This window comes from Erithacus rubecula, assembly GCF_903797595.1.
Source record: "Erithacus rubecula genome assembly, chromosome: 14".
Taxonomy (NCBI): Eukaryota; Metazoa; Chordata; class Aves; order Passeriformes; family Muscicapidae; genus Erithacus; species Erithacus rubecula.
The window spans coordinates 2,011,632-2,036,288 of record NC_136666.1 but is presented as its reverse complement, the minus strand read 5'-3'; the positions used below and the strand labels follow the sequence as shown (position 1 = coordinate 2,036,288).

At 48.8% G+C, this 24,657-nt stretch overlaps 1 protein-coding gene across 3 annotated transcripts in view; it reads right to left on the bottom strand.

The window, feature by feature from the left end:
- The window catches only part of NPTN (neuroplastin), a 37,445-nt gene extending 13,329 nt beyond the window's left edge, over positions 1-24,116 (bottom strand). For 2 of the 3 annotated variants that reach the window (XM_079318433.1, XM_079318434.1), the window contains exons 1-3: positions 23,791-24,116; positions 4,272-4,440; positions 2,470-2,564 (exon numbers count right to left, since the gene is read on the bottom strand). In XM_079318433.1, the coding sequence (XP_079174559.1) occupies positions 2,470-2,564; positions 4,272-4,440; positions 23,791-23,878 (352 nt within the window). In that variant the 5' untranslated portion in view covers positions 23,879-24,116. Of the gene's footprint in view, positions 1-2,469; positions 2,565-4,271; positions 4,441-9,035; positions 9,384-23,790 lie in introns of all 3 variants that reach the window. The other variant, XM_079318435.1, reaches the window with a different exon arrangement.
- Positions 24,117-24,657: the final 541 nt, after the last annotated feature.

Here is a 24,657-nt window from a genome sequence, read left to right as displayed (position 1 = left end):
CTGAAGGGCTTGGGGAAACACAGCCAGGGAAATTCACTTTCTCATATACAGGAGGCATTCAGCCCTTCCAAGCCCTTTAGTGTCACTGCTGAAAAGGAGAGGGAAATTTAAATGTGTAACATCTCCAAACCATGGCCCAGTTACCTTCAAGTTTCCCATTAAGAGACAAAGTTAAAGCAAGGGCAAAGCACCTAAAAATATTCCTGCACTGGAAACTAGGATGTGTGAGAGGTGACCTGAACAAGGGCTCTGCAAGTTTCTTTTTCTGGTTATGATTCCAAACCTGTCTCCCTCTGGAGCCTGAAGATACTGAAGGCACCAGGAGAAGGGGGAATGTGAGGATTCTCATGGATCACTGCAAGATGCAGCTGGGCTCCAAGAGTGCCCAGTTTAATTGATTTCTGGTAGAGAGGAGCAAGGCTGCAGCAGAGGCTTCCTGAGACAGGCAGGAATCAAGGATGAGGCTCTACCCCAGAACACCTGGGGAAGAGGATGGAAGAATCTCTTGATGAGGGAAAGGCAGAAGGACTCCCAGGAAGGGGAATTAAGAAGATCCTTCCAGCACCTGTCTCTTGTCCCCTTCTCCCAATATCCCAGTAAGAGCAGCAGCACTGCAGAGCTCTCCAGGGCTGCATTTCATCCTTTGGGTTTCTTTTCATCCTCAGGCCTCCAGCTCCACACCAGCACTGCAGGGATTCCCCCAACCACAAACCCCCTTCCAGGGGGAGGAGGGGGTGCCCTGGCCTTGCCTGGCAGCTGCAGCACCACTGCCCCACCAAAACCACCCCCTGGGCACCCCAGGCTGCTCCAGGCTCCATCCCAGGGGGAGGTGGCCCTGCATACCCTGGGCTGCCTCTGCCACAGGCTCTAGGGAAATCACAAGCTGTCAGAAAATCCTTATTTTTGGAGCACAAGCACTCTGGTATTCAGCTCCCTCTTTTCCCTGTGCATCAGCAGTGAGAGCTGCACCATAATTACAATCAGCAATTAAATCTGAGTGTAATTGCTTGAGCACCAACATGACCCAAGCAGGTAAATACTAAACTGCAGATCAGTCACTCTCCCTCACATCTGCTTTAAGTGCAATCCCAATTTATCATCCCAGGAACAGCATCTGAGGAGTATTTAGGTGTAAATTACCTGTGGGAAGTGAGTAGGATTAGTTCTCCTTGCACTTCAATCACAGATATTGGCTTTTCCTCACCCAGAGTGAACTGCCAAGCTCTGCTGGTGGCCCTGCCTGGCAGAGCAGCAGCCAAGTCCTGAGGCAAACACTCCCAAAGGGCCCTTGCAGACCTTCAGAGCTGCCAGAGATCCTGCTGCACTCCCAAAATTACATTTCCCCTCTCTAGGAGTGGTTTGTCACCTCAAGCAGCCCAGGAGGCAGCAGGAACTTAACATTTTAATTAGCATAACACTGGGAGACTTAGCTATTTGAGCAAAAGGCAGAATGGAAGAAAAAATCCTCAAGGGAAGGAAAAGGAAATTGAAACTGCTCCACATGTGTACCCTGAACACCCAGCTAAACTCCTCAGAGGCACAGGGTGCTGGAATTGCATCTCCCACTCACTGATGGATCCTCCCACCCAGATCCCAGGGCTTGACCAAATCCCCCAACTCAGCCCTCCCTGCAGCCCTGTGCTGACTGGGAATCTCCCAATGCTGAATTCAGACAGCAGCACTGCTCTGTGCTTCACCTACAGCAACACTCAAACCTTGCCCATTTTGCAGCTCTTACCCTTCATTTCAGGCTCCCAGAGATGCCAGGAGGTGCTTTATTGTCCACAAATGCTACAGCTGTGCTCCCAGCTTGGAATCAGTTACCTCTGATAATAAATTATTATTTATGATTATTAACCCTAACTAGCTGTGCATGATGAGGAGGCCTTTTCTCTTTTGTGGGGCTGCTGGAGGCAGGGAGTGCCATTGCCAGGCCAGGGAAGGGGACAGTGCCAGCTCCACAGTGTGATCATTGATAAAAGATTTGTGTTAATCATAAAAGTATTGGGGTTTGTATAAACCAGAATCCTTAGGTGTGAAATGAAGCATGACACTAAAGAAAGGAAAATATATTATTAAATGATTTTGTTTTAAATCCCCCTGTTGTGTTTCTAAATAAGTTTTATCTACTCACAGCTTGCAGAACACAGCCAGACAGATCCTGCAAAATCAGGTTTTTCTGTGTAATCAACTGCAGTCTATCCCTAAGACTTCTAAGACCAAGACCAGATGTTATCTATAGGACCTGACAAATTGTCTAAAGATCCCACAGATCACCACTGCTTACCTGGCAGAATTATGACAACAAAACCAACAATTATTGATGACTACAAAGAAAATGGAGCTGCAAACCAAAGTTTGGAGGAGCTGTGACCCCTCTGCCTCCCCAGCTGTCGCTCTGTCTGTTTCAAACCAAGCAATGGAAACGTTGCAGAACATGGAGACTTTGTTTCTGGTTTCTAGCAGTACCTCTGACTTCGATGGTGGCGTTGGCGACGGGCGAGCCGGAGAACACGAACACACACAGGTACTCCCCCGACTCCTCTGCTCGGGCCTTCAGGATCCTGCAGCACACACAGCACAGCTACACCACTCACTGCAATTAACACCTGCTAATTGCACTCTGCACTGGTGTAAGCCCAGCCCTCCCAGCACAGTTACCTCCCCTAAAAGGCTCCTTGGCTTTGTTTTTTATTAATTTTATTTTAATGAAGCAAAAAGCCTGCAATAAAATCATTTAATTGCACGTGGAAACTGCTTAGATACATGGAAAAAACTGCTCACTCCACTCTGAGTGCTGACAGCACTTACTCACCCAAGTCTGAAGTTATAAAGTTATTTAATTTCAGATAAGCAATGGCAGAAGAGTTCAATAACCACACTGCTGTTTTTAACCTGCTCCAGGCAATGCTCCAAAGTGAGGAAAGGAAGGATAAGGTGGAATTGTTTGTGTCCAGGTGACACTGGGGTCCAGTTCCCATCAATCATTCAGGAGCTGCAAACTGACACAGCTCAAGGCTTGACAGGCAGGCAGGAGCTGCCTCCAGCCAGGAGCTGCCACCCCCAGGCTGGATGAAGGGTTAGGACAGGCTCATTCCTGGATTTTTAAGGGAAGCAGTTCAACCTCTAAATTCTGGAGCTGTCTGGATGATAAAAGTACCCAGCTCTGAACTCCAGGCACCAAAAACATCTTACAGCAAAACAAAGTGACTGAAAAACAAGAACCCAGGAGTTTAAGGGAAATAAACAGAATACAAAAGATGAAGCAATATAAAATATAAATAAATGGGGGAGGTAAATACTCTCTGTTATCAGCTATGCTGATGCTGGAATTCCTGGATTTAAAATGTACCCAAAGCACAGCTAAGGAGCAGATCCAATACAGAACTAAACAGCAGAGCAGCCAGGAGTGGGCAGGAATTCAGGATCTACTCTGGGATTTCTCCAGCTGTCCCTGGCATTGCTGGGAGCTCCCAGAGTCCCTCCATTCCCTGGGGACAAGGGGCACTCCCACTTCACTCCTTCCTTCCCCAGCAGTAAAAACTGAAGCCAAGCCTTTGCAGAGGAGATTGGAAGGAGGAATCCAGCCTGGTTTGGAACAGATGCCTCCTGTTCCATAATGTGCAATTCCCAGTGACCCTGAGCACCACTCCCATGCAGGGAATTGCTCACTAAGGAAGCAGAGACCCTGAAGATCAGTGCTGAACACTGCACTGAGGAAGGGACAGGAGGGAATTGTGGCAGGAAATGTGACTCAGCTTTTAATTGCCAAATTAACCAGGTAATTCAAAGAGAGCTAAAGGGGAGAATGAAAGGAAAAATTTGGACCAATTATTATCAGGATCAAACCCAATGCTGTGGATGAGAGGCTGCATGGCTAAGGCCATGAAAACCTGGAATATCCCCTAATCCTGTGAAGTGAATTAGGGGAAAAAGGATCACTCTAGAGACAGAAAATAGCTGGGACCAAGTTGCCAGCAGTGGTTAAAACATCCCTCAAGTGCTCTTCAGTTTGGCTTAATGTGGAACTGGAAGTTGGATTTGCTGTCCATCAAGGGGAAAAATGGATGGAAAGAAAAAACAGCACAAGAAAATCACAGAGGGAACAGACTCTGCTGAGGGGATCCCACCAACTGCAGCCAAGGTCTGGGATCATCCCACGGCAGTGGGGTGACCAAAGCCCCACACACCCCAAAGGAAAGCAAACCACGCTGCAAAGAGCTCAGGGTTTATTTCACTCGGGTCCCCTGTGGGCTGTCCACGGCACCCACCTGTACTCGGTGGAGTTGGAGAGTTTCCTGGTGCCCGGGATCTCCTCGCCGTTCTTCACCCAGTAGCTGGCGCTCAGCGGGCTGGGGCTGCTGGTGAGGTTGCACTGCAGCGTGACGGCGGCGCCGGCCGAGTGCAGCACCACGTCCTCGCTGGCGTTGATCCGCGGCTCTGCAAGGCACCACAGCTCAGCGGCCACACCCCGGGGACAGCGGCTACGCTACAGGGCAGGGGACAGCCGGGGAGGGCACCACACGGGGAATGGCACTGCAGGACACACCCAGAAAGAACAAAGCACACCGCCTCGGGCTGCGCTGCTGCCTGCAACACAACGGGTTAATGGCTTATGGCAACTCCAGCACCGCGCACATCCAGCTGACACACTCCATGTTAGGTTCACTCTATGTTTCCACAGCACAGGGAAACAATGTCCGGGGGATGCCTGTTGCTCCTCCGAAGCTTCTTGCTGGCTGGCACTTCATTCCTCTCCTGTTAGAGTCAGGGGTCTCTGAATTCTTCAGAGAGAAATCAGAGTGCTGGGATTGAATTAAAGCCTTTGGATGGATTGAAGAGTATTAAGACTCACACATAAAGTAGACATTGAAGCAGAAGTAAGTTGGTAAGTTTTAGTAGGAGCTGTAATGCTTTTAGTAAGTGAAAGGTTTCAAATGCCACAATAGCAGTGAGTGTTCTAGTGAAGGTTGAAACACACTGATATCTTCAATAGAGGCTCCAGGCCCACAGCTGTAGACAGGACTTGGACATAAGAGAATTATAGTAAGAATATTGCTGACATTTTTCATATAGAACAGGATAGATTGTGTAGTTCTATACATAACCTGGTGTGCTAAGAAACTGGAATTCTAACAGGTTAAGGAGTGTGGTCTGAGTTTGTGTCTCAGCTTGTTGGAAAAATCCTATATAAGAGTTTGTATTGGGAGAGTTGGTGCTTTTAGCCATTGGCTTTTGCCAGGGCTTCCAGCCATTGCTTATTGCTGCTGCTTTGCTTTTGCTTTTTTGCTTGCCTGTAGAGACTGATGTGCTTTGTACTAAGATGTGCTTTGTAATAAATAACCTTTTTAACTAATAGCTGTCTTGCTTATTTAGGAGATAACCCAACAAAGAGCTCGGAGTAGGAGCCTAAGAGCTCCAGAGGTCAGAGAGAACCTCACATTCCCATTGAGGTTTCAAACAAATCCTGTTTTTATATGAACAGCACTCACATTTAGGCCTCTCAGTAATATTCTGGATTTGCCCCTGCCCAAAGGCTGCTGTGTCCTTAAGTGCACCCAGGAGATTCCAAATGGCATCATTTCCCTGGTGTCTGGAATGGGAGAACAGCTGAGAGCAGTGCTCAGAAGCTGACAATGAAATGGAAGGATACACAGCGGGGTAAAATCAGAGCTGCAACTGTTTTGTGTCTAAAGTAACCTCAAGCACAAACACTTACAAAGAACAAAAACAGTCCTAGAGCATGAGCAGAGCCCAGTTCTGCCCTTTGCTGGCTCCTTGGGGCTGCTCCACTCCACAGCCTCACTTGGCAACACCAAATGCACATTTTTTAGGACAAAGCCTTTCAGAAGTGCTAAAATCAATGAGGGCACTGTCCTGCTGTTTGAGAGCCACGCTGGCTCCAGCTCCTGCAGGTGCTGCTGCTCTCCAGCACACACAGCTGGCTGATTTTCAGCAGTCACAGAAATAATAGCTTTTCAAACTTAGCCAAAAAACCATCTCATACAGGATGGCAGAGTTTAAAAATTTCACAATTCTCAGTAAAAAAAAAAAATAAATTTTAGTGTCAGCTTTGTCTGCAGGTCACCCCAGAGCCTCTGTGTGTAAATGCTGCTGGTGCCCTGCCTGGATGAATTCCTGCAGGGAATTCCAGAGGTGCAGCTCCAGCTGCTCCTTCCTCCCTCTCCTCTGCATGCTGAGGAAGCAGCAAACATCTGATTTCTGCAAGTCATCCAAGGAGTTTGGATTCTGGAAACTAACAGTTTGGGATATAAATTTAGGATCCTTTGGAATGCAGGGCATGAAACACAATGAGAAAATGGAAAATACCAATTGTGTCAGAACCATCCCAGCTTTCCACACAGGGAAGGAACATCCCTGTATCCTGTGGCACATCCTTAGATTACTGCCCAGAGAGAATAAAAAATATGCATCTACTGATAACCTGGAGCATTCCAGTCCTGGATATCCTTTTTGAAAATCCTCCTTCCCTCAGCTCTTTAAATCATTCTTTTACTGCAGAAACACTGCAGTTGCTGTTTGTATTATCACATTTTTCACTCTGTTTTTCTCCCTCATTTCTCCCACACTGGCAATTTTATCCTTTCAAGGATTGTTTGGGCCCAAAATTGTTGTGCTATTCCTGTATCATGCACCATTCCTGGTCTGCCCTGTGTGCTTTTCCACCCCCAAAGAGCTCATCTGCATTCCCACAAAAACACTGACAGAGCCCTGGGAATATTTTTGGAGTGTGTTTGAAATAGTCACTCAATGGCTGACCTGCAACCTTTTCAGTTTTAGTTTAGCAAAACTGAAGGCAGCTGCAAGCCTCATTTCTAGCTTCACCTGCATTTATGTTAATTTGATCTGGCTATTAAAAAAGCAAATTGATGTATTGGTCTCCTCATTTAATTCCAGGAGACAAACTGCAGTTGGAACACTGGGACAGCAGCAGCCAAAGGGGGATGCTCACCTAGAAAATCACTTTTTACACATCACTTGAAGTGCCCATTTTATGTAAGCTCAGCTTTTACAGTTAAAACTCAAGCAAAGCAACTAAAAAAAACCCCAGTAAGTGAAATTTGGTTCCAAATCTGGAATGAGGTGGAAGGCAGATGGTAGTTCCTGGGTGCCAGATTTTCAAAAGCAAGTTGATCTGTGCAGAAGCCAGGATGGAGCCTTGTGCTCTGTGGGACTCTGGTGTCACAGCAGGGCAGCAGCCACCACCATCAGCTGCAAATTCCAACTTCACTGAGCCAGACAATTCTCATTTCCAAGACAAACTGCTCAGGCACCTAAGGGAACAGTGAGGCCATCCAGCTCAGAGAAGAGTCTGCACTTCCAGGCACACCTTGGAAACCTTGCTCACTTCACCTCAGCAGGCTCAGGCAGGTTGATGTCCACGGGCTCCTGGTCCCTGGCATGAGCAGCTCACCTCTCCCAGCACACATGGGAAAGGCAGCCAGGGCTTTGATCCACATCTACCCAGCACAGCAGAGCCCCAGAGCAACATTATCCCAGCACAAGGCACTTGGCAGACACGGGGTTAATGGCAGGGGAGGCTGAGCTTCAGTCCCTGGAGCAGCTCAGTGCAGGGCCTGAGGGAGGGAACCCCCCTTTCCACAGCAGCTGTGCCAAAGGCTGGCTCTGACACTGCAGGACTGTGTCCCCCAGAGTCACTCTGGAGCCCCTGCAGGGCTGGCAGGGCACGGGGCTCTCTCCAGTACACAGCACTCCCTAGCAGACACATTTCCAGGTTTGTCCCAGGGCAGGATCATTCCCAGGATGGCAGAGCTGCTGCTGGAGGCCATGCAAGCATTCCAGTCCTTTGGGAGCCCAAAGGACACGGGAGGGGCGAGGGCTGGGCAGGGCAGCTCCAGCTCGGGGACCACCCAAACACTGCAGCCACTCCACACCACCGGGGACACCATCCATCCAACACGTGCACCAATGCTGCTTCCATCTCCAGAGGGAAGGTCTCTGATCCAGCACTGCAGCACCAGGCTTTGGGGACAGCTCTGGGGAGGGATTTTTCAAAGTGTCCAAATAAATAAAATACAGAGTTGGTATTTTGTACCCAGGAGGGCATTAAAGGGTTATTTGTGCACAGAGCACAAATTTGCTCTGCTCTTCTGTCAGCTGAGGACACTGAGAAACAAAACAAGTCCTACTGTACCTGCACACTGCAGATTCAATTCCTTCTACCTGCAATTCAGCAGCCATTTCCTTAAGCAAATGCAAGTTTTACATCTGGCCCAAAACTCTTCTCTACTGAATCTGACCACATGAACTCCCAAACCCACCTGGGGTGAAAAGCAAAGTGAAGGCAGGAAAGCCTTGTCACAACCAAGAACAAAAAGCAAATCTGGGCCAAGCACAGCCTCTGCTTTCAGAGCATCCACCTGGATGGAGCCACTGAGCTCAAGATTGAGTTCAGCACTGGGGAGGACATCCCCCCCTCTCCCACAGGCTGCATTAGGAATGGCTGCATCTCCTCAGTGCTGCTGCATCAGAGAACTCCTTAGGAACATGCTGCTGGCCAGGAAGGAAAAGAAACACCAAGACTTCATGGAAAAATCCAAACACGAAAGGTCACGTGGAACTGAAAGGGAAGGATTTATCCAAAAGCAGATATGTAACCAAAACCAGGCGAGGAGGCATTTCCAGCAATTCCAAGAGAACAGAAGAAATCAAAATAAAACGGTTAGAGTTGGGAAGAACAAGGAAATCAAAGAGAAAGGCACTCGTGGAGAAGTCAGGGAGGCTGGAAACCTCCTACAAAACTAAAGGGAGGAGGGCACAAACACAAATCCAACAGGGGGCTGGTTTCCCACAGAAGCTCTAACACACATCCCCAGGTTTTCCCCGGTGTATTGCTCCTAAGGAGGAGAGACAGGGGTGGCACACAGGGGCAGCACTACAGGCGAGGAGCAGCCCGAGGGGGGACAGCACAGGGTGGCAGAGGATGGGACACGGGGTGGGGTCACCAGACTGCCTCTAGACACTACAGTGCCACTACTGGGGGCCAGACTCACTCTGCAGGACGCTTATAGTAGCCTGGGCTCGAATCCACGTAATGGAGGGATTTTGCCTCAAGTCATTCCTCCTGGGGTCGTTGCTGGCCCTGCACTCGTAAGTCCCAGAGTCTTCCAAGGTAAGGCGGGTTACTCTCAGCACACTCACCCCATTGGCCCCGTAGGCAGTGTTAATGGTGACACGGCGCTTCCGAGCGCCATCCCACAGCTGTTTGAAAGCCTCAGCCCGGTTGACTTCGGCATACCACCACTGGATCTCTGGAGTGGGGTTCCCAACCACATCACAGTACAGTTCAAAGGCGTCCCCCGTGAGCTTAGTTTCTGACATGGGCGACTTGACAAACCCGGCTGCAGGGAGGGGCAGCAGAAACGCAGTGACAGAGCGGCAGAAAACAACAGAGCTCACACACAACAGAGCAGCGGGGCAGAAAACACAGTTAGAGACATGGCATCGGCAGTGACACGGCTTGGGGACACCCACGGTACTGGCACTGACATATCTTGGGGACACCCACGGTGTAGGCAGTGACACAGCTTGGGGACACCCACGGCATCAGGAGTGACATGGCTTGGGGACTCATAAGACTGGCTGCGAAACGGCTTGGGGACACCCACAGTACTGGCAGTGACATGACTTGGGGAACACCCACAGTACTGGCAGTGACATGACTTGGGGACACCCATGGCATCAGTAGTGACAAGGCTTGGGGACACCCACAACACTGGCAGTGACACGACTAGGGGAGACCCACAGTGTTGGCAATGACACACCTGGGGACACCCATGGCACTGGCAATGACACACCTGGGGACACCCATGGCAGTGGCAGTGACACACTTGGGGACACCCATGGCACTGGCAGTGACACGCCTGGGGACACCCACGGCACTGGCAGTGACACGCCTGGGGACACCCACGGCACTGGCAGTGACACGCCTGGGGACACAGGGCACACAGAAGTGGGCTCCCAGCACTCCTGCTGCTCTCCCTGCCCCAGCAGCCCCCCTGCCCACCCTCACCGAGGGATCTCCAGGCCTTTTGGGCCGCAGGAGCCTCGCCATGCACCAGGGCTCAGGTCAGGTCAGCATCTGCTCTCTGAGCAGGTTTCTCTACCTGACCCACCCACAGGGGCACAAGAGAAAAATCCCAAACCTGTGCCAGCTGTGAGCTCTGTTCTGACCTCCCCTCCCATCCATTTAGGGCTTCCAGGGCAGGGAAATCCCCAAGATGAGTGACCTATTTTCCAGGAGGAGATGATCACCCCAGCTCTGGGAAGGAGGGAATTTCAGTGGAATAAACACTCAGGGCCAAAAGGTTGTTTTGTTAGGAACCCACAAAGGAACCTCAGCAGTGCCCCCCCCCCGTGGAGAGCTGCTGGGCTCACATCCCTGCTCAGGCCACACTATCCTTATTCTGGATATCCTAAATCCTCCCATACTTACCCACCTCACAGCCCTGCTGTGAGCACACTCACAATAATTGTCCTTCAATCCTATTTCCAAAGATATTGAGGAGAATAGCAGTGCCTCAACACCAGGCCCTTCCCCCCAGGCCCCTCCTGAAACTGCAGGATTAAGACACAGCTGGCCAGACAGATTATGCAGCAAAACCTACCCTGGTGCTGTGCTGGGGACCTCAGCAGCACGGGGAGGGACACCAGGAAAACTCTGTCTGTCACCCCAGGCTTATTTTAGGATGAGAGACAAGTCAATGAGGTTTACAAATGGAAATGTGGACTTGGAGCATTCATTAAACAGCATTTAATGTCCTGTCCCTCACTTGACCACAGAAAACAAAGACATAGGAAGGTGGCACTAGGGATGCATCCTAAAGGATCCTTTGGGGAGAAAAACCCCTCCAAGTGTCCCCAAAACTCACACCAAGTGTCCCTTGCTGGCACAGTCCTGCTGGAAGAGCAGCCAGTGTGGAGCTGCAGGAACACTCGAGATTTTTAACAATTACCCTCAAATTCCTTGATTTATGAACTCATGGGATCAGCAACTGCCCAGCCCAGCTCTCCCACAGAGAGGGGCTCAGCACCAAGAAACCCCCAGCAAATCCTGCAGGTATTCCCAGGAAACCCTGGCTAGAGTGGTCACAAGCCCTCTAATGGCCACAGCCCCCAGTGACCAATGGCCACAGGCCCCAAGTGACCACAGCCACAGACCTTAATAAAAACAGCCACAATCCTAATAAATGGCCAGCACTCCCTGACCCCAATAAATGGCCAGCACTCCCTGACCCCAATGAATGAATGACCTGCACTCCCTGACCCCAATGAATGAATGACCTGCACTCCCTGACCCCAATGAATGACCAGCACTCCCTGACCCCAATAAATGACCAGCACTCCCTGACCCCAATGAATGAATGACCAGCACTCCCTGACCCCAGTGAATGACCTGCACTCCCTGACCCCAATGAATGAATGACCAGCACTCCCTGACCCCAGTGAATGAATGAGCAGCACTCCCTGGGATGATAAATGGCCTCCATATATAAATTAACAATATTTAAATTACCAAGGGCAGCTCTGGGTTAATGTTTTGCATTTTTAGCCATTCACAAAGGCAGCAATGAGTGAGGTGATGCTGCACAGGATCAGTGCCTGTGGTGACACCCAGCCAGGAGCTGCACAAGGAGCTGCGACCAGCCAGCACTGAGCAGGAATGCTTAGAAAACACCAAAAAAAGGGGGGAAGAAGGTGAATTCTTGCAGAAGCTGCAGCACAGGGGAGCTGGGAAGGGAAGCACTGCTGCCTTTGGGCCCTGCCAGTGAATTCCAGGCTGTCCCAGCACAGAGCAGTGACAGTGGGCAGACCCTGCTTACACAGGGCATGCCAGAGCCCAGCCTTGCCTTTCTTGGGCTTGTCCTGCACAGCTCACCCAGCTCAGCTCCTGCTCCAGAGACAGCAGCACCCAGCAAACACCCAAAACCAGAGACACAGCCACACCTCAGGGCTGGCTCAAGGCACTGGGCTCTGTTTAACCCCAAAAACTGGGGACTGTGCACTGATTAACCCCAAAGATTTGGGGCTGTGCTCAGTTTAACCCCAAAGATTGGGAAGTAATCTGAAATCCCTTCTGGAAGTGGTTTATTCATTCAAGATTTGATCACATCCCCCAACTGTTTGGATGGAGTCAAGGAGAGATTAATGCCCTAAAACCAGGGAAATGTTTCAGTCTGCACATGGAATTCCACTGGAATTTCAGGGGCTCCCTAACATTTCCAAACTCTGCATTAAAATTTGTGCTGGGGAAAGAAAATTAAAACCCCACTGAGAAAAAAGAGGATTTTCAAAGCTCAGAAATTCTTGTAAAATCTGCCAGGGTAAGAATACACAAGGCAGTGCCTGGCAGGCACCCCTGAAGTGCAGAAACTGTGCCATTGATTAAAATATCCTTTTGGAACTCAAATTTCATCAAGATTTAAGCAAGGCAAAAGAATTAAGGAGAATGGCCCTGGAGGAGCAGAGCAGGGAGAGTTTTCATCTCCCAAGGTTAAGTCTGATGTTAAAAAGGGGCTTAAAAAATAAAAGTGCTTTGGCTTAAAACCCAAACTGAGGAAAAATGTTAAGCCAGGCTCAAAGTTTAACACACACAAAGAATTGACAAATTAGGACTAAAATGAGGGGGAAACAAAGGATTTCCAAGGAAGTTTTCAATCCAAACCAAAACAACTGTAACCAAGGAATCCCCAAAAACCACACTGAGGCTGCTGCTCAATGTGAATCCCACCTAAATCAAAGCACAAAGCACAGTTAAAAGCTCAGAACTGAGGGCTGACAAGGCTAAAGTGCAAAAATAAACCTGATTTTTAGTCTGGAGTCACAATACATGAAGTGTAACTGCTGTAGGACTGAATGATTTTCAAGCTTGGATGTTTTTACAGCAAAAACCTGCCTGGAAAACATCTCAGCACATCAAAAAATTGTATTTCACTGCTCTTGGGCACTTAGGAAAGATCTGGAGCAAATTTTATATATCTATTTTATATTTTTATATATTTCTCTTTCACTGCATAATATCCAAATTATGCAGCCTGTTTTCTTAAATTGTTTAAATAAATAAACAACAAAGGCAAGTTCCACCAAGAACTTTGCTGTGCCCTCACCTGAGCTGATTTTTGCTTTACTCCCACATTGAAAATTTGATGGGAATATCCCAAAAAAAGCCAGGCAGGAGCTGCTCCTCCCTCAGCCAGGCTGTGTTAATGAAGTGCCTTGGCTAATTAACACCTTTTTCTTCTCTTGATTAAGCAACAAGAGTTCTGAGGGTTTGGAAATCTCACTGTCAAAGTGCAGCATTTTTACTCCATTTGGGCTGGAAAAAGCACCCTGATTAATTTTGCTCCTTGCCAATGCTCACATCCACTGAAAATCTTGGGAATCAGTTAAATACACAAAAAGTGACAGCAGGAAGAGGTGAAACACCTCAATTCCAGGAAGGCACTGAAGCATCCTGCCTATTCCCACCCATTTTCCACAGGACTGATGCTTTCCCACTCTGTTATCACCACCAGGAAATTAAAAAACTGGCTTTAATCCCATTAATTTTTTGCCAGCTGCAGAACAGCTTTAAGGCAGGCCTGAGGTGAGCCCAGAGCAATCCCTGGATTAATTCCTGCAGTCTCATCCTGCAGTTTCCCAGAGCTGGGAGAGAGGTGAACCCAGAGAGAAAGCATCATCTAAAATGCATGAGCTGTGCCAGGATCATTCCACAGGCAGGGAAACCTGAGGATCTCTCCCTCCCAGGCCAGAGGAGGGATTAAACATTCCCTGGATCCAGCCCAGCATCCCAAAACCTCAAATGCTGGAGATTTAGGGGCCAATTAATTCCCTGTTTTTCCAGCAGGAAACTGGGAGCATCTCGAGGGGAATGGTTTGGTGAGGATATCCAGGGAATGTGCCCAAGGGGAATTCCTGGCACATATGGGCACAGTTCCTGGGGATAAATCAAGAATTTAGGCTGGAAAGGATTCCTGGATAGGGGCAGGATACAGGGATCAGTTCCTGGGGATAAATCAGGGAATTCAGGCTGGAAAGGATTCTTGGGTAGGGCCAGGACACTGGGATCAGTTCCTGGGCATAAATCGGGGAATTTAGGTGCAAAGGATTCCTGGATAGGGCCAGGACACAGGAACCAGTTCCTGGGGATAAATCAGGGAATTTAGGGTAGAAAGGATTCTGGAAGTTCCTCTGGCCCCACAAACCCCTCAAAAAGCCTGACACCTTCCCACAAATCCAATTTTCCCTGGAGTACAAAAAGGGATGCTTCCTGCACACTTTTGAAACCCAACTGGTACTTGATGGCCACTTTTATGTACAAAACCTGATCTCAGCAGCCCCAATTCCCTGAGGAAACACACCCAAGCACAGCCCAAGAGCAGGGATGGAGTTTTTCCCAGTTTTCAGCTGGGAAGAACAAAGCTGTGACAATTCTCTGGTTCCAGAGAGCAGCAGAGCCCGAGGAGGAGCTGTCAGACCCCTGGCACAGCTGGGATGGCACTGTGGGCACGTGCCTGTCCCCAGGGCAGCTCTGAGTCCCTGTCACAGCTCCTGCTCCAATTTACAGCTCCCTCCCTCTCTCCAGCTCTGCTCTTGGAGCCCATCTGCTCCCAGGCCTTTAGCATGAACTAGAAAATTCCAGGGCTCTGCACCTTGGGAATTTAAAGGGATAGAGTTTATGGAAGTGCTTCTGTCATTTTGGGACATCCTGGGAGCAGAATTATTTTTATCTCGCTGCAGACTTGATATCAAAATATTCACAGGAAATCTCTTAAACACTTGGATCAGTATTCTGGAATAAATAATAGATGGATAAAGATGGAGCAGAGCCAGCTCTGACCAACCTGTGAACTCAGATCCACAGCAGGTCCAGTGCCTTAAAAAGCACTTTTTTTTTTTTCCCACATTTCAATGGGAATATTTAGGAATATCAGTGCAAAAGTGCTGGAGGAGCTCTGACAGGAGACACCAATTGTATTTCCAGGGTGGCACCTCCCTCACACACTGTAAAAAAGCCAAGTTTGGGGAACTTCCCAGGAAAATCCACAATTTACATAACCTCCCTGAAACTATGGATGGCAAAGGCATCCCAGGGAAATGCCAGCTTGTTCCTCCCTGAATTACACCCCCTGTAATCCCATGGAAAATGCAGCTTTGTGCTGTCAGGGAGCTGGACTGAATCCCTCCCAAGGAGATTTCCTTCCACAGGGAATTTGTCCCTCCTCTCCCAAAGTTTTGTTTTTTTTTTTTTTTTTTCCCAAGGATTAAACCCACCTCATGCTCAGCAAAGGCAGGAATTGTTCTCTGCTCTCCCCAGCACATCCCACAGGGAAAAATCCACCCAGCCAGCACTCACTGGTTTAATCCCTTTCTTTTTTTTAAGGGAATACAGGAATATTAGTGTTACAGCTAAGGAATATACAAGAATCCCTCTGAAGCAGAAAGAACCAGGGCAAGGAGGCTCCTGGAAACTGCCAAAAAATCCATGTTAACAACTGAAAAACCATTCCCTGGAAAGCAGTGGGAAGAGATTCAGCTGCAGCACAGGCAGCAATTTCAATTTGTCTGCTGTCCCCACATCACAGCAAATGAAGCTGAAGATCTCAAAAAATTTTAAACACCATTAAATTTCTTTCTTAAAGACACTAAAACCACCTCAAATATTGGTAATAAAAACGATCTGGTGTCAGATTAGCTCTTCAAAATCCTCAGCCTGGCTCTCTAATGGTGCAGTGCAAGGATTTTAAATAACCAAAGGCTTCCAGTTCTCCCCTGACCTTTCCTGATCCAACAAATGTGTGTTTGACAGGAGACTGATTCCATTTCTCTCCAGCAAAGCTACTTTTTTCCCCCTTTTATTCATTCTGCAGGAGCTGCTTCATCTCCTCATGGAGGGAAAGGACATTTTCATCCAGTGACTTTTGAGAAGAAATGCCCTTTGCTGAATTGTGGGTTATGTAACAGAGGCTGAGGAGAAGCAGTTTTTATTATTACAAAAATAATTCCTCTGTGAGCACAGGGAATGGCATCAGCACAGGGGATAACATATTTCCAGCACACTCTGGAGCCTAAATCAGAGTTTAAACTGCCTGATGTGTAAAAACCTGGCCCTGCTGCAAGAGATGGGGTTAGAGATGCTTTAATTATTGCAAGTTGAGGCTCTCCAGAGTGGGAGGGAATTCCTGCCTGCTCAGTGCCACATCCAGAGGGACACAGCTCCAGCAGCAGGAGAATTCCAGGCAAGCAGGAAGGAAATGGATTGAAAAGCAGCTTTGTGGAGCAGATCTCAGTTAAAAACTGCATTTTGAAGGATAATTTTCCCCAGGCAGTTTGGCTTTTCCCATTTCTCCCCCAAAGACCTGGGAGCTGGGATGTGGAAGCCAGGGTTCCAGCAGAGCTCCTCCCTCCCTGAGGAGGTCTGATCTGCATGGCACTGCTGAGATTATGGGGCCAGAAATAACCTGGGCAGGACAGCTCCTCCCTGCACATCCAACACCCCATTTCTGAGCTGGAATTCCACTCCAGAATTGATTAGTGCATCCTAATCCTGGGCAGGAATCTCCTCCCTGTGCTGGATACCCATCCTCACACTGTATGTATGCTGAAGGGGAAAAAAAACAAAGCAAAAACAAAGCAAAATGCAAGTTTGTGGTTGTTTTTGAGCTTAGGGGGTTTCCAGCTGAGGGGGAGCCCCACAGTGTTCCCCAGAGCAGCTTCCCTGCTCCCAGAGCTTTCCCAGCAAAAGCAAAATCCAATTAAAGGCCAAGCAGATTTGGACTCTACAAAGAAGCAGCAGAAAAAAAAAAAAAAAAAAAAAAAAAAAAAAAGACTGAAAGAAGCTTCCTTTGCTCAGTGCAAATTTAAAAAAATGAATTTCACCACCTGGTACCAACAATAATTATGTTTAATCACACTGCAGGGATTTTGTGATGTTTGAGAGGAACAGAAACAGTGACTTAAACAAAATCTCACCTGAGCTATGGCCCCTAGCCCAAGCCAAAAGGTTCTACTTCAGTTTTATATCCAGTGTTCTGTTTTATATGCAGTGTTAAAAGCTGTCCCCTCACAGGGTGACAGAAGAGCCCCTTGTGCTCTCCAACCAGAGTTGTGCAGAAATTTTACAGCAGCTTTAAAAAGATTTTTTTTTCCTAAAATACCTGAACAGAGCCCAGCAAAGGCACTAGAGAATTTATCCCACAGATAAACTGATCCAATTGTGACAGCAAAAGGACAACAGGGCTGTGTCTGGGAAATCCTTTGGGAACTCTAAACCCATTTTGTCAGGCCCCAAAGGAGCAGAGCCCCTCCTGTGGTTTTGGCTCTCTTCTCCCAATAATTCCCTTGCTGCAAACCAAACTCCACATTTTTTTTCTTTTTTAGATTTTTTTTTTTTTCATTTACTCCATATGGCTCAAGATTGGGGTCACCAAATCACTACTAAAAATAGGAGCTTTGAGACCCCAAACAAGCAGCTCAGAGCCTGGGGTGAGAACAGAAGCTGCTGCTGAGCAGCAAAGTGCTGAAAACACTGTCAGATAAAAATGCAACAAAATAAGGCTGCAAGGAAACCATTAATACAATATCCCAGCCTCCTATCAGGTTCAGCACCCTCAAAACTGGGGAGAAATGGGAACTGTCTTGGCTCTGTTTTGGTTTTGGAACAAAGAGCCAAAGTTGTAGTGGGGAGAAAAAGATCTAATCACAAATAACCTGTTAAAAGGAATGAAAATACTGAATTACCCTGGTGCCTGACAGCAAGCAGAAAAGCTCTCACAGTACCCAGGGGTTACAGACCACCATTCCCAACCCTTCTGCATAAAGAACTGGCAGAAATGGGATAAAACAGAAAAATTTCCAAAAAGACAAAAGTCAGAGGTGACACTGGAAGGGTGAATCCAGAGGTGACCAGGATCCTTCAGCATTATAAGACAGAAAATAATTGTCTAGGCTAGAGGGAATAAATGCACCAAATATCCTGCTGCTGACAGGAAAATGAAACCCAAAGAGTGGCACCCTCACTGTATTTTTCACTCAGTGCAGCCTCAGAGCAATTGCACCAGAGAACAGCTCTCCAACTCAACTCCCAAGTCCCAAAGTTCCCTCCACCTTGGAATTTCTGTACTCAGCCCTCCAACCTGCCTGAAACCTGCTGGGATTTTACCTTTATAAAGGTGTTTTTTACCTTGATTTGACTTTAAATAAACCCCACCCATTTCTGAGGGGATGGATCACACATGAAAAAAAGAACAGCAGGAAAATGCAGCAGAGCAGGCCCAGCTTCCCAATTCCCATAAAAACAAGGAAGAGCCCATCAGGAGATTCCCAAAGTGCAGGTGGGCTCTGAGCCACAACCCCAAAATGTCTGAGTGCTCTGGGATTTGGGAAACACTTCCCAAGATTTGTTTCCCAACCTCCTGGTTTCTGTGGCCAGCAGTGTGAGAGGAGGGAGCTGCAGGGCTCAAATCAAATCCAAATGTGCTCTCCAATAAAGTTTATTCCCTGGAATCCTGAAGTGGAAAAGCTGCCTGGTCAGTGCAAACTGCACATCTTCAGCTGAAACTATAGAAAGATTCCTTACTCTGCTCAATCCAGCGGGCTTGATAAATATTTACATCTATTTGTTTCCTCCATGACATTTATTCCTGGATGCTCCAAGGGTGGAGCCAGGCTGGGAGTGCTCACCTGGAGAGGGAAACCTCAGAGCTCCTGCCAGTGCCTAAAGGAGCTCCAGGAGAGCTGGAGAGGGACTGGGGACAAGGGAAATGGCTAAAAAGTGGAAAAGGGTAGGTTTAGGTTAAATATTGAAAAATAATTCTCCCCTGTGAGGATGGAATTCCCAGGAAAGCTGTGGCTGCTCCTGGATCCCTGAAAGTGTCCAGGCCAGGCTGGGTGTGATAGCAGAAAAGTGTCCCTGCCCATGGAAAGTTTTAATGTCCCTCCCAACCCAAACCATCCTGGGATCCTATGAAAATGGGAATCAGCTCCTTGCAAGCAATAAATTCTCTGGGACAGACTGTTTCAGGTGATCTCTCTGTACATCAGGAAACCCCAGCCAGAAGTGACCCACCAAGGGATAACAAACAGGGATTTGCTGTGAAGACACAGAGAGGAGCAGACCAAAAATAAGCTGCAAAACTGCATTTTAGGGATTTTCTAATCCTTTGGATTTCACCAGAGCAAGCAGCTGAACTCTGCTCCAGAGCTGCTTCTAAACCACTCCAGCAGCATTTAATTCATTCCAAGCACTTTGAAAAGCCAGGAATTAAAACCACTTCCCCATTTGCAGCCTGAACCTGAGGCAGGCTGTGCTGAAAAGCACCACAAAGCTTTCCTAACAAACCATGGGGAAAAAAATAACCCCCTGAGTGCTCAGCCAAGCTGCTGCACGCTCAGGTTTAAAAATGCTCTGAGCATCTGTTTTTTTGCAAACTCCTGCTGTCCGCCCTCAGGGAATTATTCCAGGCTGCCTCTAGTCTGCTGGGAGCTTTCTGCACTGCCAAAAATCTTCCCTGGGTGCTTCAACCCATTTTTTTCAGCATTTCCAACATGCTCTGGGTCAGTTTTCCCCAAGTTCCTGGAATTCCAGGTGTTCACAGTCACTTTTCCAGCTGAAGTTTGGGGCTAAATGAGATTTTTTCTTAATTTTGTTCTCCTGTTCTATCAATGTATGAGCTACAAAATGCTCTATTTTAGGTTTCCAAACCAGTGGAAAAGCCCCAAGATCCCTGTGAGTACCCTCAAAATGTGAGGGGCCACACCTTGGTTCCATCCAGTCACTGCTGTGGACTTTTAAAATGTGGAACTATAGGAATTACAGCAAAAAGCACCTTTGTCATTATTATTAAAACCATTTTAGTCTATTTTTCCTCTAGAAAAATGTCTCATAGAGCAAATGTCCTCCAACACACAAAAAAACCCCAAAAAGTATATATATATACACACACACATATATATGCCATGCAGCACCAGGCAAAGAAATGCTTAACCTGAAGCAAAAATAAATTGCCATGAAAATAAAATCACAGATAATTATCAATATTTGAGTGACTGGACATTGGATTTGATAGAGCTTTGATAATTCCTGAGTTATGTTTTAATAGCCAAGCTCCCTCCTCCAGCTTTATAGAAGTCAGGATTCCTGTTCTGGAATTTACTGGGAGAAAAGTGTATTTACTCCCAAATCCTTCTGTACTGAGGAGTTTGAACACATAAAGCCCATCCTCAAACATCCAAAGGGTCAGAATGTGGAATCCCACACCAATTCCAGCCTCCAGAAAGAATTCTGCTGAGAAACTTTTAAAAATGGAGAATGGGGTAAGGCAGACCCAAGCTGTGTTGCTTTAATCAAAACTAAACTTTAGAGAAGCATGGCCAAAAGGAATTGTCCTGATTTTAGTAAAGCTTTAACACTGCCCTAGAGAAAATAAAATAAAAAATAAAATCTCAGTGTTGGAAGCAGGTGCAGCACGTGTGTGAATTTCAGGAGCTGCAATAATGACAGAAACCATGAAATAAAATCGATGATGGAGCTAGAGGGCCCCCTGAAGCTGCCAAAGCCACCCTGGGCTGGGCTGATAAAACAGGACTTGGGACAGCAGCAGAAGCAGGGGAGATCCTGCCTGGATTGCAGCTTCCAGCACAGAGCTGGAGGAGGAGGAGGAGGAGGAGAAGAGAACTCTGTTCTCCTTGCTGCTCAGCCCACACTCAGGCTCCAAAAATGCTCTGGGAAACCATTGCTCACGTTTATCTGGGCACCATTAGAAGGCACAGCAGAGCTCAGGCACTGCAGAATGGATGAGACTCAGCAGTCAAAAATAAGGATAAAAGCCAAGTTTTTCACTGGCTGCCTCAAGAAGAAATTTATTTTCAGAATACAGGATTAACTTAGTTAATTTCCCTGATTTTATGGTCACTTTTATACTGGTTTGTGCCAACAGAAAATCCATATTCAGGTTTTAGCCAGACAGTTCCTCCTTCATCCATGCAGAGAATGAACTGACCAAGCACCACTTGAATTAATTTTGTCTTATTTTCCCTCATGTCCAGCTCAGAACAACCCAAGGAAATTTAGGGTGAAGAATGGTGAAGAACTCTCTGCACTTTAGGGCAGAACTTGCTCCCACTCCAACTTTAGTGTCAGGGTGCTAAAAAACCTGCAGATTCCACAGGGGGCAGCTCAAGCTGCATCTTTAGACAATAAAATAACCTTTAAAACCACTCTGGGGTGGAATTATCTGAAAACCTTTGGTTTTCCAGCTGTTTGTTTTGAAATAAAGAGATTTCAAAGGTGAAACAGCAATGGAAAAATCATGTTTTCCTCCCCTCCACGAGGAGCTGCTGTCTGCTTTGAAGCATTAAAGAGATTTTCCAAGAGCTGCCCTTAGAAAGTGCAGGTTAAACACAGTTCTTCCTGACTGATTTTCCCATCTCTCCCTCAATTCCATCAGAACTCTGCTCTGGACATGAGCCATGAGCAGAAACTGATCATTTTCCCCAGCAGAATATTCAGGAAAAGTTCAATTCCTGACACATTTTCCTGAGATCTTAAGGTGTTTATGCAAGAGCTTTCAAAATAATTCACTCGAGTGTCAAAAACCACCTTCCAGTTTTAGCAAACTTAAATCCATAGGTGAGCCTGACTCCAAATAGTCTGGAAAAATGACTGGGAATTCAGCAGAAATCTGCTGTCAGAGGTGGGGAAGAAAAGCTGCTTCCCACAACCACTTGGGATTGGAAAATTCCAGGGGGAATTTTCTGCTCCAGGTGAGTGCAGTTCCAACAGGTACGTGGCCATTCCTTCACCACCCTGAGCTCAGCAGCACTTGGACTATCACCTTTCATCACTCTGATGGTTCCACATCAATAAAAGATAAATTCCTGCCCTTTGGGATCCTCCCCTGCCCCTTCAAAGCACACACCCGTGGGTGAGAAGCTGTTTCCAAAGGAGATCTGAAGGAATATCCTCTATCCAGGAAATGGCTGGACCTGCTCTCCACACTAAAGAGGAATTGTTCTCTTTCAGGAAGCTTCCCATGGCCCATTATTTGACCAAATTAATTTGCTGAAAAAATCCCAGTTCCTCTGCAGCAGGACCTTCACATTAAAATTGGGGCAGCAATAAATGCTAGTCAGAAAGATCTCAGCCTTTCACTTGGTTGGGGTGCTCCACCCCTTCCCCAGCAGATTTGCACCCACCTGTGTGAACTCCCACAGCATTACAGAAACCCAGAGCCTCCCTCACCACTCCATTAAAAATAAAAACTAATGAGCTTTCAGGACACACCAGAGGGCTGCAATCTCCCCTTATGCCACAACCACTTTGCTTAGCTCAAAGCCCAGCACAGAAATCACAATAAAACTCCTTTCCAGACTCCCGACTGCTGCAAACGCCAAATGTTTGCACTGTCCCGCAGCCATCGGGGATTGTCACCCCAGCTGCTGGCACCTGACACCTTCCCTGCTCCATTTAACTCCTTCCCGGGGAGCTGCTCTACTCCCTGGGACCCAGCAGTGCCACGGAGAGCACAGAACCATATTTAACCCACAACTCAGCCCAAGGAAGTGAGATCCCTAATTCCTAACTCCAGCAGGGTTTTCCCAGACTCCACAGAGAAGTGGCTGCCTCACTCTGCAGAGTGCCTCCAGTGCAGATGTCAAACTGTGGTTAACAGAGACACGAGGCTCGCTGTTGGTTTCACGCTGCAAAATCAGCACGTGCTCAGGGAATAATTCTCACCTGGGATGTTTAGGACAGTATGTTCCCCATCTGGATCTCACCTATCACTGTGAAACACCCTGAGAGCCTCAGTGCTGGCCGGAAGGTGTCCCTGCCCACGGCAGGGGCTGGAATGTGATGGGCTGTAAGGTCCCTTCCAACCCAAACCAGGCTGGGATTCCACAATCCTGCCATTTCAGGATTGCCCTGGAGCCAAGGACCTCAACAGCCGGAAAACTCTAGGACTGAATATTATCTGCAGAGCAGATATGAAGGCGACAGAAAGGAGGATGAAATGATTAAACTAGCGTGGAATTGGTGTATTAGCAAGGCAGCCCTCCCTCCTAGGCAGATTTTTCCTGCAAGCCGAGCTCCCCCGTCCTTCCCGGCACTCCAGGCCCGAGCAGCCCTGACCGTGATGCTGCACAAGGAGCATCTCCCGCTCCAGGAGCAGACATGCCGGGAGCAGCCAGGCATTTTCCTCGGCGCTGCAGGATTTCCTTGGAGCAGGAGGCTCGGCTGGAGCGGCCTCTTGGCCCCGCTCCGCTCTGCCACTAATTGTCATGCACTTGGCTGCGACTCGCCGGGGAGGAGGCAGCCGCGCTGGATTTAGCTCACGCTATCCTACAAGGAACGGAGAAGGCTTGGGGTGTGGTGGGTTGGTTGTTTCTTCTCTTTTTTTTTTTTTTAATTCCTTCTTTTACGCTCCTATCAGAAGAACCTCTCCAGTTGCTAAGGAACTACGGGCTTTATTGCATTATAAATGATTTAAGGCGGCCCGGCAGATGCAGGTTCAGTAGGCGGGAGGAGATGAGGAGATGTTCCATTTTACCGGCGGCACGAGGAGCCGGGGGGCCGAGCCTGTCTCCCCCCTCCCTTTCTCCTCCTTCCCCCCTTTCCCCCTTCCCCTGAGGGGCCCCAAATCACGAGGGATTCCCCAAAAACCCGGGGTCGCCCCCCCACCCGCGGGGTTGCCCGCCGCCATAGCAACGCGCCCCCCCACACCCGCTCCCCCCGCCGCCGCCCTCCCTCACCGTTCTGCGCCGCGGCGGGTCCCGGCAGCAGCGCGGCCGTCGCCAGCAGCAGCGAGAAGGCGGCGGGGAGCGGCCCGGAGCGCGGCATCTTCCTGAGGCAGGGGCAGGAGGAAGAGGAGGAGGAGGAAGGTGAGGAGGGTGAGGCGGCGGCGGGAGCGGCGGCGGCTCCGTCCGTCCTTCTCCGCCGACCTCCTACCGCAGCGCAGCGCCTGCTCTCGCGAGATCCGCCGGGGGCGGGGGGCGACGCCGCCGGGGAGGGGACGGGAGGGGACGGGCGGGGAGGGGGGGCGGTGTCAGGGCTCGCCTCGCCCGCCCCTTGCCGCCATGTTGGCTCGTTCCCCTCAGCGCTGCCGCGTCCTCCATCCCGGGGCTTCCCCTCCTTGCTGAGCTCCCGAGCTGGCGGCGGGACAGGGACGCCCCGGCGGAGGGGAGCTGCTCCCTGCCCTTTCTACTGTGCCCTCAGGAGCGCCGTGGCGGAGGCCGCCTGAGGCAGCCTTTCCTCGGGCGCAATGGCGGAGCCGCCCGAGGGAAGCGTCCCTTGAGGGGCCCGATGGCGGAACCCGCCTGAGGGAACTGCGTCCCTTCAGATGCACCATGGCGGAGCCCCCCTGAGGGAGCTTCCCGTCAGGGGTGTTGAGGGTGGTATGGTAGAACCGCTTCTCAGAGATACGTCCCCTCAGAGACGCCATAGCAGAGTCCACCTGAGGAATCTGTCCCTTCATGGGCACTGAGGCTGCCATGGTGCAGCCCTCCCTCAGCGATTCATCTCCTCAGGGACCCCATGGTGGAGCTCTGAGGAATCCATTCCAATAGGGGCACTGAGGGTGTGAGGGCAGAGCCCCTTGTGAGGGCACCTTACCCTCAGGG